The sequence below is a fragment of the Engystomops pustulosus genome, chromosome 4, assembly GCF_040894005.1.
Source record: "Engystomops pustulosus chromosome 4, aEngPut4.maternal, whole genome shotgun sequence".
NCBI classification, from domain to species: Eukaryota; Metazoa; Chordata; class Amphibia; order Anura; family Leptodactylidae; genus Engystomops; species Engystomops pustulosus.
Window position 1 is genome coordinate 104,686,359 of NC_092414.1, and position 15,297 is coordinate 104,701,655.

The window sequence follows — 15,297 nt, forward strand, 5'->3', positions numbered from 1 at the left end:
CATAGGAAGGATGCATCTGTTTTCTTAACCAACAAGAAAACTGTGGAGTAAGGTATATTCATATCTTATAGTGGTTTAAGGATCATCAAAAAATTTGGCTAAAGATAGAAATAAACATTAGATAAAAACGAACCACTTACTTGATAACTACTTCCTGCTTCAGCATCACAGCTGCAGTAGTATCGAGGAATACCACCAGAGCTTCTCCCTGAAGTCAATGGCAGAGCAGGGAGCCATCTATATCTCCTTGCTCTACCATTCCATACAGAACACAGAACTTGCAATGATGTCAATGGCCACATTTATTAAAGCCCCTGCACCATTTTTTGTCTGACTTTGCACATTCATTCCAACTGCTTGCACTTGTATTTATAAAGTGTCCTCGACACATTTGTGTCGCATTTGTGCACTTTCCCCAACACAACACAAAATTCTGCACTGAAAGGTTCCAAGGTGTTCCAGTGCACAATCGGACCGTGCACCACATTTATCATGCAGTGTCTGACAGAATTATGTTGCACGCCCTATGTTAAAGGTGCACCAAAAAAAATTGGTGCTCTCTGCCAGAGCCATGCAACGGTCACCAGATTTCCTGAATCTGGTGTATGGTGAATCTGCACATAGTGTAGTTTACAAAAGTTTTTATAAATGTGGCCTAATCCATGCTTTTGAGATTTGTAATACAGTGATATTCCAACTCCTATTTCACAGTAAAAGTGATATAACTCTAGTTCTCTCCACAATCATGAAAATACAGATTTTATTAAATGAATTGATGAATTGATCTATGTAAAGAATTAAGCCATACGAGCTCTAATTACATAATGGGTGTCATGTAGAATAAAGCACCTTACACTTTTGTTCATTCAAGCCAGGAGGAAACTGAATTGGTTTTATTATAAAATGTTTTGGCTCACATTCTATTACATTAAACAAGGAAGTTTAGTGTTCTTGCGAACCAACATTGAGTATTCTGCTGGAAAGGTAATGCAAATAACTATTGACCCTATTAATTCTTTTCTCCCATGCAGAAAGTCTTCATATTTTCTGGGACATTCCGGAAAAACCTTGACCCTTATGGGAAACACAGTGATGAAGAAATCTGGAAAGTAACTGAAGAGGTAATACAACTGGCCCTATGTGCGTGACAAAGATTACAAAATTAGTTCTGACAATGGGTTGTATTGTGAACACTCCGACAAAATGATAGACAAATAACAAAGGCTGTTTGCTGGATGTGTGCTTCCATTTCCTCTCCATGTTAAAGGACTAACTTAAGGATAATCAAATGTTTCTTTGTTAAACACAGATCAGGTTTAGATTTTTTATACTGTTTTGCCACCTTGTGGTTGAACTTGATGATTACGTGTCTTAGACAAATACTCGATAGTAGTTGATCACTGAAGTTTTCATTTTTTAAAATTCATCATCAGTATTAAATAAATAGAGAAAAAATGGCCAAACAGTTTATCTAAATGTGCACATCCAACAGTATATAAGTGATTTAGTGTCTATTATAATCTTATTTCAAGTTTTTGCAAGTGCAGAGGGAATTTTTACTGAACCTACTAACAGAGAACTCAGCATGTTGTGAAATAATTTTTCTCTGTTATAATGTTCCCCTATTGCATTCTGGGGGAGATTCATTTATGCATTGTGTGCCAGACTTAAAGGGAACTTGTCATCAGGAGCCCTTTTTCTCTCTCCCCCATGTCCCCATAGAGAATAGTGTACACATTACCAAAGATTTTTTTTTTGTAAAACTGTCTTTTTCCGAAAAAAAAAAGATAATTTAGATGAAAGTTTACCTTTCTGTATGCAGAGCTGTCCCCCTAGTCCCATCGGAGGGGCCAGTGAGCAGTGGGGCAGACATGTATGACCTCCTGAGGGGAGAAGCGATGGAGGGAGGGGAGATTAAATTACCAGGTTCTTTAACATAGCATATGTAGTGATTGCGTGTTCTGTGAGAATCATCCGTGTCCATTGTCTGTGTGGTTGAGGTGCCTCTGGCCTTCTTAGTGTAAGTAATTTGTGAGTTGGTCTGGGTGCTGATTGCTTTGGAGCAAATTTAGCATAAGGACGTCATTGTGTGTAAGTGGGCGGACTCCATAGAGTAGGTGCACCCCTGGTTGGACTTGTGAGTGGTAGTTCAGCACACCTTGAATACCAGAAGATTATTTAGTGTGAAAGACATTAAGGGTGCGATCACACGTAACGTTTGCATACGGGGACAGGCTTTGGTTCAATCGCATATGCGTTTCTATGCCAACGTAAGTCATCGGTAACAAAAAAACGGTGTCTTGCCTTGTTTTAATTCCGATCGCATGCATTTTAAGAGAAAATTAAGTTCTTAGAGCACATCTTTTGTACTTTCTATACCTGATTCCTACCTATTCATCATATGAAGAGGTAGTGCTAGATGGCACTGAGCAAAAAAATATGGGTACAACAGCAGGCTTACGTCTGCCTTAGTGCCCTGAGAACTTACATAAAGATATAACATTTTCCTTCTCAAAACTGACAGATCACTGTGAAACAGGAAAGTATGTAAAATACCCCACATGTTGCAGTTCTTTGTGAGGTTATCGAAGAGGTGTTTATGTGTTCATTTTCTGTTATAAAACTTTATTGTCAACTGAGAACTGCTAGCAATTATTATGTATTTCATCTTTTCTGCAGGTTGGCCTGAAGTCAATCATTGAGCAGTTTCCAGGTCAGCTGGACTTTGTGCTCCTGGATGGTGGATGTGTCCTCAGTAATGGTCACAAGCAGCTGGTGTGTTTGGCTAGATCAGTTCTTAGTAAAGCCAAGATTCTTCTGCTGGATGAACCTAGTGCTCATTTAGATCCAATGTAAGTTTCTAAACATTAACAATTTCATTCCATGACAACAGAAAATGTCATCAATAAATTTATTTTCACTTTTTTTCTCTTACAGAACCTTTCAGATTATTAGGAAGACTCTGAAGCATGCGTTTGCAAATTGTACAGTCATCTTGTCTGAACACAGACTAGAAGCCATGCTTGAATGTCAGTTCTTCCTGGTAAGTTCTATATATTTTACTTAACCAGTCATAGTAACCTCTGCAGAGTAAGGCTGCATTTACACATTGCTTTTGCATTGCATTTTGAAACACAATGCAAATGTATGTAGGCAGGGCTAGCCTGATCGCATATGCCATAATGAGCACCTTGTTTTTTGCATTGTTTACATGTATTTCTTATTATATGTGGCACACCCAATGTGTGGTTAGATAATTCTAAGACAGGTCCAGGTGAAAAATATGGTACACGTGTAACCGAAGATAAAAGAGTTGTGAACTGGGCTTCCCATACAATGCGACCTCGGAATCCTTTCTCTGTCGCTTTTTAAAATAACCAAGCATTTCTCGTAAACCCAGAATATTTTTGCTCTTTAAATGTTGTAATACACTGACTAACTAGAAATATTTATTGAAGTCTCAGTGTGAGTCCCTTGTAGTCCTGTACAATCCATACAGCTCATTTTAGATGATATCAGTGTTGCTCAGGGTTTGTTAGCTGAGAATGTGAGCCATTGTCCTGAAATCCCGAAGGTCAGTGTGCCATTGCTCTTTGAACCTTTGGAAGAGTGTTCAATTGTTCTAGTGCCCTATCTTGTGTAGATAATTTTACTGTGTGCTCAGTTAAGACAAAAAATAATAAATACCTCAGTAAAAAACTATTAACTCAGAAAAGGAAACTTTCTTTGATATCAGTCATGAAAGTTGAATATAATACCTACTGACAGAAAAACTGATATAGCGGGAGATTTATCAGTGCTTTATCGGCATAGAAGCACTGAAATCATTGCAAATAAATAATAATGGGAGGAACGCACAGGACATTCCTGCCTTTCATTTGCAGGTTTTTATGCAAAACTAGTTTTGCCCGGTGGCCGCGCCGCCAATCGAAAAAATCAAGTGGCCTACGCCTTTTGATGTATCCATGGCCTTTATCATACACACAACGTTAAGTAACGTGAAGTAATGTCAATAACCTGTCAACTTATAAATGGTTTCTGCCATAATAAGATTTAACTAAACTAGTGAAATGGAAAGTAGAGCAGTGGCCCTAGTTTACACTAGTTTCAATAAAGAGCCCCCATTATCCCAAAATGTAAGAATGAACTGAATTGAAAAATGAAAACAGTGCAGCCACCACAAGGAGACACAAATATCTGAATATTTAGCATCACGTTCTACATATTAATGCTTGCAATTTATTGTTCTTCACCAGGTGATAGAAGAAAACACAGTGCGGCAATATGATTCCATACAGAAACTCATGAATGAGAAGAGCTTCTTTAAACAGGCTATGAGCCATTCTGATCGCTTAAAACTATTTCCCATGCACCGACGAAACTCCAGTAAGAGAAAGTCCAGACCCAAAATCACTGCCCTACAGGAAGAAACAGAAGAGGAAGTACAAGAGACCAGATTGTGATCAAGCACAATGCAATATATCAAAGTTTTTATCTCTTCTTAAATGAAGGAGATGCCAATAAGAACAGAAAGTGTGAGAAAATTGAAAACAATTCTTTAAATCGTGGTTTGGATCTTGCAGAAAGTTTCCTTATGGGCATTAAGAATTCATTTGCTCCCTAGTAGTTTGTAGTCTGTTGCCTACTGGAAAATTTGCAAACTTGATATAAACTGTGGCAGATTACAAAGAAAGCGAGGTATACGTCAACATCTTATCTGCAGTTATAAAACTTGAACAGTACACCTACAATACCATATGTTCAGTAGTGCAGTAAGTGTATTGCCAAATGTCTGGACCACTTGTATTTACTAGTATTGGCAAACCACATCTCTGTGATCAGCTCCTTGAATATGGAAGAGTTCCAATTTTTCAATTTAATGTAAAGTTTCTCTCTTTTACTCAGATTAAAAACACAGAACTTGTAATTTACAAGGGTGCGAGGAAAGCATAAATTCATATACAGTGTATAAATGTATATGATCAAACTGTTATTGAGCATGGAGAGTTGATGCCTCTTCTAAATTCATCTAATACTAGGGAGAAAGATGGCAAAGTATTGTGAAGATTCCACACCAATATTGCTCTAAGTGTCACTGCACAACTGAGATATTGAATAACATTGTGTCCTTCACTGCCATATTTTCATAGCATTATAGATATTTTAATATATTTTTGGATCCATGTAGTCAACAGAATGTGTATATTTATAACAATGTGATCATCTCTGTGTATGACTATTGGCACCACAATGATACTTTATTCTCATTCTTTTTAATATTTTACACATATCTAGTATTTATTTCATTTTCGTCTTGAAGTGAAAACCACCGAATGCATTAATAATCTTAGCGTATTGTTTCTTAAAATCAAACATTTGTAATTGCTTCAAATTTGTATGTTATGTTTTAATTTCATATCTTGTGATCATAGACATGAAATAAATCCCCAATATATAATATAATATCAAATAATCAGAACCACTATTTATGTCACTACTAGAAATTACACACAAAATAAAACAGAAACCTTGCTGTGAATTGCATACAATTTTGGATAACATAATTTTTATAAACATTCCTGTCCAAATGTTTTTAAAACCATAAGAAGGAAATGTTAATGGTAAAAATTTTTTTTTTTTTAAATGGTTAAAAATAGAGCTAAAGTACGACAGCCCATTACTTTACCCTGGCCAACTGATAAGGAAAGGTATTAGAAAGGTATCCGACAGCCTCTCCACCAATTTCTGTCGCATTAAAGCCAGCGCAGCTGCGCCGCAATTTGATCGTGTGCGTCAAAGTCCCCAGTTAAATACCTGTCACAGCGGCACAAATCCCCAAAATCCAACAAAAGTGTGATCCGCAGACCCTTAGTAAATAAGCCCCACTGTCTGTGTGTCTCTTTAGAAAACCTGACAATTACTAATCCCTGTGATCACAGCAGCATCAGCACAGGGGAGCATGGTTTAATATGAGCTGGCAGACTAGTGGAGCACTGTGAAGCTATTATTTTTCCTATTGAAATAGTTTTATGAGATAAAAAGATCTTGGCCAACAAATAACCACTTCTGCCCATGTGTGTTTATGTAATTAGAATTACTACCAGGCTATCATGTGTGACAATGAAGCACCAGCACTACTTATTTTATAAAAAAAAAAAGTTTCTGTATTTTGCGCATCTAAGTAGCATTGTCTCCCAGACTGTGACATTACCATGTTCTACAAACTACATTTAGGCCATTATAGAAATGGTATTTTTATATATTTTTGTATAAGAATTTTTCTTACGAAAAGCTGAAATAATCTTAGAAGTTCTCAGCTTGAAAAGGCCTTAAATGGAATCTGTCACAATATATTCCTCCTCAATGCGCTGTAATGGCTGGGTAGGTAAAACAATTTGTATTTTTGTAACTTCATTTTTATTGTTATTTATCAGTACTTCTTGCCATTCCTCCACAGTCAGCCTGCATATGACTTGTGTGCTAAGTCAGATACTTGAGACTCTTAAAGAGAACCTGTCACCATATTTTCACTAATAAACCTAATTTCAGGTCCCTAAGCACTATGCCAACTATTGCCCATACTGTTTTAGTTACAAAATAAATAGTTCATATCCCCAGAAAATTACAATTGCTAGCCTACCTGGCACCCTTCCAGAAGGAGCAGTGAGTCACAAAGGGCATGTGTTAATCACTTGAGGGAATGTGTGACCCATGTCTCCAGCTTCTCCCTCTTCCCCCTCCCTTCAACTGACATCATCCTCTCCTCTGCCAAAGGGAGGGAAGAATAAGGGAGACATGGGCTGAGTCATACAGTGATTCACATGAATAACACATGCCCCTTGTGACTCCTTGCTCCTTCTGGCAGGGACCCGGGTAAGCTTACAAAGTTTTATCTTAAAGGGCACATTTTCGCAAATTAACCTAATGACAAGTCCCATAGCAATATGTTTTGTTAGCTAAAAATGTTGTGGCCTATAGTTAGTTATACAGGAAGCTGTCTTTGTGGTTATTAGTGAAAATCTTTTTACAGGCATTGTTCCCTTTATATGTTTTATCTTAAAGGGAACCTAAGTGCTTCAGTGGACAATTTGTGGGTTACTATAGGGGAATGCCAGCAGGCAATTACATGGAATGGACAAATTGTAAAAGAGTCCCTTTTCATCTGTCCAGCCATTAAATCAGTTTTTGGAGGTAAGCTGATTGTGTTCAATTCTTTTAGTTGAATAATTCCATTTTTGGTGGCATTTATTTATATGTGCTGCTAGTTTTTCCCAATTATATCATCGGTTGTAATGCCCTCCACTGATGATTGATAGCACTAAGAGGGGGCGCTATCCCTCAGGAGTTTTATAAGATAGCAAAAATATGTATTTAGTGGATTACAAAAATGATAAAGTATCAGTTTGTTTTACTGTAAGTAAATATTTTAATGCAAGTCATCAGGTAATCACTATTGCAGTTAGGTATCCTTGAGCCTCTTGCAATTGAATGTGTCCATTTGCCCTAGGGCCCCGTGTTTGTGGCCTGTCATCTGAATGTGACTCTGCTCATATACCAATGACTGCTGAAGAGGCTGCCTAAGCCACAAACTTGGGCAGGAATAGGACCTGCTCCGAGTTTTGTGATTATACACGGGGCTGTGGAAACTATAGCCGTTTAAAACAGCATGGGGACACATTCTAGCCACAAAAACCTTAGTCCGCAAGAGGCCTTTGAGTGGGTTTCCACAATGAGGCTTAATACTAAAACCAGGAGTAAATTCAGAAGCATGATACCATGGTACTTCTGGTTTTGTCTTCAAAAACTGCATTAAAAACCTTAATGTGGAAACACAGGCTTAAAGGGGTTGACAACCTGAAGCACAGTCCACTAAATAATTGATATTGTTTGTGTAATGAAAAGTTATAACATTTTCCAATATACTTTCTGTATCAATTCTTCAGGGTTTTCTAGATCTCTGCTTGCTGTCTTCTTGCTGTTATGCAACAGGAAGCTTCAATGTTTACTTCCTGTAGATAAACACCAGTCCATGGCCATGTGATGTCATAAAGGTGCACAGCTCATGCGCTTATAACAAAAAGTGTAATCAATGCTGGTCAAGCAAACAAGCTGTGCGCCTGTGTGACATCACATGGCCATGGATCACTGTTTATCCACAGGAAGTAAACAATGAAGCTTCTTGTTGCATGACAACAAAAAGACAACAAGCAGAGATCTAGAAAATCGTTAGTTGATTGATACAGAAAGCATATTGGAAAACTGTATAACTTTTCAGCATGCAAAGAATAATAATTATTTGCTGTAATGTTTTTAAAGTGCACAATCCCTTTAGAGACTAAAAGTATTGATTTGTATTTACAGGAAACCTAGACATGAACCTACTGTATCAATATGACCCATCAGTACCATTATAGAGGATCTGTACTTGGCATCTTCCATCCAATAATTACTTTAGCATTAGATACATTTATATAGTTTTATATGTTTTAATAATATAGAAATCTATGCTCCATTTAACATTTCTTATTTATTTTAAAGTAAATCTACCATCAAAATCCAGCATGATAAACCAGGGGCACTTACTCATATATCCAGGTTCTGTGACTGTGGTAATCTTCTCTGCTCCCTCAGCATAGCAGGAAGTGCCCACTGCACAAGTGCTGAAGGAGCAGGGGGAGGCTGAGACAGTGTAACAGCCTGTAAAGCCATATCACAGAGGGGTCATTAGAATAATGTTAAAAGTTTATTTTAGACGGAAGGAGACCATGGGCGACAAATATAAAAGAAGATAACCACAGTCACGGTGCCTATATCTATGGGCAAGTGTCCCAGGTTTACCATGCTGGATTTTGATGGTAGAGTTCCTTTAAGGGGCAATAGCACTTTGTAAATTAGAAATATGCAAAAGTAAATACTATATATATACATATATAATAATGACAAATTGTTTTATAAACTAAAATTTTCGCTACAATTTAGTATTTATTTCAATAAATGTTTTTTTAATATATTTTAAATGATTCAATAGTGCACTATGTCAAATATATTTTTACAAAGTAAAATGTCAAATTTGCTATGATTTTGAGGCTGAATATTTTGTTTTATTACTATTTTCTGTAAAATTTTATTCATTTATTTTGTAATTAAACATAGATCATTGATGTTCACTTTAACCTAGTAATTGAATTCATAGTATTACAATGGAAACGACTGCCAAATTGTGGAAATTACTGATACATTCAGTTAAAACACTGCCTTCTATTCTTTTATATATGATATTTATCGATATTTCAAAGAATTGTGTTAATAAAGATACATTTACTTTGTACTTTTGTTAATGTGGTCATTGAATTCATTTGAAAAATCACAATGTTGGTAGTTGAGTTTGTCAAGTTTAGAGATATTTGACAATGTATTGTATGTTTTCTAAAAACATTTACACAATTTGTAAATGCATTTATAAGCCTGATACATGGAACTCCAGGTGTAGATACATTGTTCTATGGCTAGAGGCAACTAAGCTACTGTAAGTCTTAGTCCTTTTTACTCAAACGTCAACACCATGAATGTAATTGGTTCATTCATCTATTCAGACCTATAATAATAATAATAATTCTTCATTTATATAGCCCACATATAAATATTTGAGCCTAGCAACTGAACCTTTTTTATGACCAGAACATCTATAGGCTGCACAGCAGGAAACTCTTCTCTTGACTATTTAGTTATCATTGCCCTCATTTACATGCATATGTCCCATAATAAATTACGGTAGACATATCTAATGATAGATCCAGACTTCTCCAGAATATATCTCACTTTGTTCGCTTCCATAGTCCTGATGAATCTGGACACAATCTCTGCATAATTCTGACAGGTTTGTTGTACTCAGAAAATATCTGCTCTTTTTGGTATTTAAAGAAAATCTACCATCAAAGACAAGTATGATAGGCACTTACTCATAGATCCAGGCACTGTGACTGTGGGAATCTTCTTATATTTTCTTTTATCCATGGATTCCTTCCTTCTAAAATCAACTGTTAAAATTATTCTAATGGGCCAGGAGGGCTCTGGGGTAGAAGTTATATAAGCCCTTCCATGTAATAGATACACAGGCGGTTACACCGTCTCACCCTTTGTTCCCTTAAGAACTTCCCCCTCCCTTTGCCTGATGTAATCTCACTGCAGCAGAGAAAATTTCAGCACACTGCGGGAGGGGGAAGTGCTTAAACACAGTGTAACAGCCTTTGAATCTGCAGCACGGTGGAGCTCTGGCAATGCTTCACAGATGATTTCTAGTCCATTAGCATAATTTTAAACGTTGTATTTTAGAAGGAAGCAGGCCATAGATAAAATATAAGAAGTACCATTCTAGGAAGTACCATTTGTCCTGCAGATAATCTCTCATATGGAACTGTAAATGGAAAATATAATAGATATGCCTTTTTTTCGAATGCAGGAACCAAAGGGGTTAATCCCCCCCCCCCCCCAATGAAAATATAGGATATAGGGCGCAACCACCTTTTGTCACAAATCAACACATTGCTTTTCCTTTAATAAGCTACAAGGATTAAAGCATTATGAAGTAAACGTGATTATTAGCATAAAACCTTAGCAAACACAGTCACAGCCAATCCATTAACTTATTAGAGGTCACACAGGGATTACATGAACTTGATTTTCTGGAGCAGCCTTAAATTGAAGGCCAGGTTCCAAACACGTACATTACTGCAGTACACAAAGAAAGTTCTGTGTTCAAAGTTTCAGTTTAAAAAAACAAATATAAGCGCAGAATAAACAGAAACAGTGCAAGGAGTTGAACTATCTGTAAAAGTAGTAGTCTACCCAATGTAATAGGGGCTGAGGGGCTTACTGTAACGGGGTGCGCTGATCAAGTAAATTAAGCATGTGATCTGTAAAATCATATAGTAGAAATATAGAACCTGTGAACATTAACCCCTTAAGGATGCATGTTTTTTGCATTCATTTCCCGCTCTCCACCTTCAAAAATCCATAACTTTTTCTGTCTACAGAGCTGTGTGAGAGCTTATCTGCAAAGCAAATTTTAATTCTCAGTGACATTATTTATTATTCCATGCCGTGTACTAGGAGGCTGGAAAAGTATTTGAAATGTGGTGAAATAGCCGGTAAGTCTTTGCGGCATATTGCAGCAAAGGCTTACCGGTAACACCCGCGATCGGTGACGGCACCGGTCGCGTGTGTTTTTCCGCTGATCGCTGCCGGCAAAGGTGCCGGCTGCATAAAAAAGACGGCGGCGCGCGGGCGCCGTCATCTTTCCGTGGATCGTCGCTCCCCGTGACGTCATCGGGGAGTGGCGATCCGTCGCCATGGTAGCTTCGGGTCTCAAGAAGACCCGAAGCTACTTCGGGTTAACCCATTCATTACAATGTGCTGTCAGCACATGGTAATGTATGAGTAGTAAAATCCCCATATACTTCCATACTGTAGTATGACAGTATATGATAGGATCGTACAGACACCCTAGGGTTAAAGTACCCTAGGGAGTCTGAAAAATAGTAAAAATAAAAAAAAAGTTAAAATAAAAAAAATTATAATAAAAAAACCTAAAAATTCAAATCACCCCCTTTCCCTAGAATTGATATAAATATAAATAAATAGTAAAAATCATAAACACATTAGGTATTGCCGCGTCCGAAAATGCCCGATCTATCAAAATATGATAACGGTTTTTCACTGCGTTTAACCCTGTAACGGAAAATCGCGCCCATAGTCGAAAATGGCACTTTTTTGCCATTTAAAAAAAAGTTAATAATTCTATAAAAAGTGATCAAAAGGTCGTACAGTCCTAAAAATGATAACATTGTAAACGTCATCAAAATCCACAAAAAACTACACCACCCACAGCTCCGTACACCAAAGTATGAAAAAGTTATTAGCGCCAGAAGATGGCAAAATCCCCCCAAAAAATTTTGTACAGGAGGTTTTAATTTTTTTAAATGTATGAAAACATTATAAAACCTAGACAAATTTGTTATTCCCGTAATCGTACCGAACCAAAGAATAAAGTAGACATTTTGGGCGCTCAGTGAAATCCGTAAAATCCAAGCCCACAAGAATACGGCACAAATGCGTTTTTTTTTACTAATTTCACTGCATTTGGAATTTTTTTCCCGCTTCACGGTACACGGCATGGAATATTAAATACCACTATTTTGAAGTGTAATTTGTTACGCAGAAAATAAGCCATCACACAGCTCTGTACATGGAAAAATAAAAAAGTTACAGATTTTTGAATGTGGGGAGTGAAAAATGAAAACGCAAAATCGAAAAAGGGCCGCGTCGGGAAGGGGTTAAATACATTTTCAAAAATTAAACAAATGTGTATGAAAAAAAAAATTTGCCATCTTCTGACGCAAATACATTTTTCAAACTATGGTGTACCGAGCTATGAGGTGTGATTTGTTGTAAAATGAGCTGACGTTTTCATTGCTATCATTTCGAGGAGTGTGCGACCTTATGATCACTTTTAATTACATTATTTATGTGATATAAAATGGTGTAAAAGTAGAGTTTCAGACATTTGGCCGCAATTTTTTGTTAAGGGGTTCACCACCGGGAATAACTGTTTTTATATTTTGATAGATCAGGCATTTTAAGATGCGGCAATACCTAACATGTTTGTGATTTTTACTGTTTATTACATTTTATATCAGTTCTAGGGAAAGGGGGGTGAATTGAATCTTTCGTTTTTTAAAAATTTTTAATAGTTTTTTTTACATTTTTTTACTATTGTTTTAGACCCTCTAGCGTATTTTAACCCTAAATGGTCTGATCGTTCCTAGCATATACTACTTACTGTATTCCAGTAAAAGGCATTTTTACACAGTATTCATGAAAATGAGCCACTGGCTCATTGTAATGAAACTTCATATGCCAAGCAGCCTCGGGTCCGACAAAGACCCGAGGCCGTCATGGCAACTGGTCCCCAATGACGTTCCGGGAAGTGATGATCAGAACAAAGAGGGTGGCACCCACACGTTTGGCATTGGAAGGGTTGATACTACGTGCAATATGCAGCAAACCCCACCTCTGTATGAAGAGGGCTCCCCCCGTGAGCACTCTTTATACAGCCCCCACACTTTTGTGCCGTGCATGTATGTCGCAGAGCATGAACGGGTTAAGAAGTGAGATACCACATTGAGACAAGCTCTTTTAGCATCTACCCTACGGCAGTGGTTCTTTTGGGATGCAAATAATTTCTTTGGACATCCATTTACAGGAATCTGGATCAAACCACAGGCACAGGCCTTGCACACACACAAATACCATTTAGGACCAGAAGCACTACTAGGCAAGAAATATTGTGTTTATTGCAATAAGACCTCTTTTTCTACAGGCAGGAGTAATGAAGCAATGTGAACAGGGCAAGCAAATACAAAAAAACAGCAATATATGGTGTATACGAGATGCAATGTGATCTTTAGGTCGAATAAAATAAACAGTCAACATAGTGTCTATGGCTTGTGTAAAAAGGTGCATTGATCAAACCTGTGGGTCAAGTTATTGCCACGCTGCACTGGGTTTGCAAGTACAGAAAGTGAAGAATAAAATAGATATAATTAGAAATGTAGATTCCACGTGAACCAGGACTGCATAATACAACACAGGAATCAGATTCCCCTGCATGTAGTCCCTTGTAATACCTCTGTCATAAACACTTTACAAATTTGGCAAATCAATCCTTTAGTTCATTTCTTTAAAAAACAATATTAACAACCATAATGAATTTGTAAAACAGCCAAGTTTTTCCCAAAACATATGCCACTGAAACAACTCACATCAACACATTATAAACATATATACATATAAAGTATCTGTGGCCCCATTTACAATATATAATACAGGGATTAGTTCATTATGTACATGAATCCGATTACTGTGTACAAGAAATAGTTATTCTGAAGGCAAGCCCTCAATACAATACAACCAAGCAAGGTATTTAAGGTTGCTTCTGCAAATCAAGAGTTAAATACATGACAAGTATAAATTTCTATTATTCGGCTTCAGAATTCCTATTTGGAGTCTTTAGAAATGGCTATATGCCTTGTATTACTGCTGCTTCTTCGATTACTTCTTGGTATAGGAAGCAATGATTTGACTTTTGTACTGCCAGCTTCTAGTCTTGGCTTTTGGTCACTGTATTCTGACATCTGACTGTTGCTGAGAGGACAAGTCCCATTCTGTGGAAAGAAAGTTATTTGGGAAGTTAATAGTTCAGTTATAAAACAGAGAAACAAAATGGTATCCTCATGAATGGTCACTAAGACCTCTTAAAGTGCCATTTATCCAACTTTATTAAGTGGTTGTGACGGAGCAGGATTGTCTTTGAGTCTTCAATATATCTTATCAAGATGCTTTAACCCTATGGAGGCTGATTGCACCACCATATACTGTAATACGAGTGAGAATTTGCTATAGATATGTGAAAGTTACAGATCTGCAGCAATGACAGGTCCTGGAGTCTTATAAAGACTCCTGGCTGTCATGGCAACTGATTGTCACTCACCAATGACATCACAGCGAGTGACGATTAAAGCCATTATCAGAGGCGATAATGCTGTCTGTAGTGTTATCAAATACAGGGAACCATCTTTTCGGTCCGGTTAACCAGTGCTAGATCTGTACAACAAGTCCAAAACTAAACGTCGGTCAGGACAGGTGCTACAAATTGTTGCAATTGGACTTTGGAATGAGAAGGGCTGATTCAGGAATTGTTCTTATTACCAGATTTGGAGTCAGAATAATGGGGCTTATTTACTTCGAAGTTTTCAGGATTTGCGCCGTTGTGACAGTTATTTAACTGGGGATTGTGTCGCACATGATCGGATTGTGGTGCAGCTGCGCTGGCTTTCATGCAACAGAAATCAGGGGGGCTGGCCATCGGACGATCCGAGTGATTCGGACTGAGCGCAGGATTTTTGTGAATCGCAGCAGATGTGCATTCCGGTCGGACAATACACTTTTGGGGATCATGCAGGATGGGTACATTTGCCCCACTGTGTCTGTTTCAAAGAGGTTTTTGCCTTCTTCTGGGTCAAGTAATATAATAATGTGTAGAACTTGATGGACTTGTATCTTTCTTTTTAACCTTATCACCTATGTAACACTTTCTCCTGTATCCAGTATATTAAAATATTACATTATATATTATGAAACCACATAGGACAACCTGGAAATCTGCAAGCAATGCATGTTGTAATACAAAGAATCTTTTCATGAAATGTTCTGAATCTTGGTTCAAGCTCTCAAGTTTTT

General features: G+C 37.3%; 2 protein-coding genes across 6 annotated transcripts in view; one reads left to right on the plus strand and one right to left on the minus strand.

The window, feature by feature from the left end:
• CFTR (CF transmembrane conductance regulator) overlaps positions 1-5,637 on the plus strand; it is a 125,712-nt gene extending 120,075 nt beyond the window's left edge. The window contains exons 24-27 of the mRNA XM_072146962.1: positions 1,032-1,121; positions 2,680-2,852; positions 2,938-3,043; positions 4,257-5,637. Coding sequence (XP_072003063.1) covers positions 1,032-1,121; positions 2,680-2,852; positions 2,938-3,043; positions 4,257-4,463 — 576 coding nt within the window. The 3' untranslated portion in view covers positions 4,464-5,637. The remainder of the gene's footprint in view (positions 1-1,031; positions 1,122-2,679; positions 2,853-2,937; positions 3,044-4,256) is intronic.
• Positions 5,638-13,330: 7,693 nt separating this feature from the next.
• Positions 13,331-15,297, minus strand: part of CTTNBP2 (cortactin binding protein 2) — a 97,929-nt gene continuing 95,962 nt past the window's right edge. For all 5 annotated transcript variants that reach the window (XM_072146968.1, XM_072146965.1, XM_072146967.1 and 2 more), the window contains exon 23: positions 13,331-14,222. In XM_072146968.1, the coding sequence (XP_072003069.1) occupies positions 14,055-14,222 (168 nt within the window). In that variant the 3' untranslated portion in view covers positions 13,331-14,054. The remainder of the gene's footprint in view (positions 14,223-15,297) is intronic.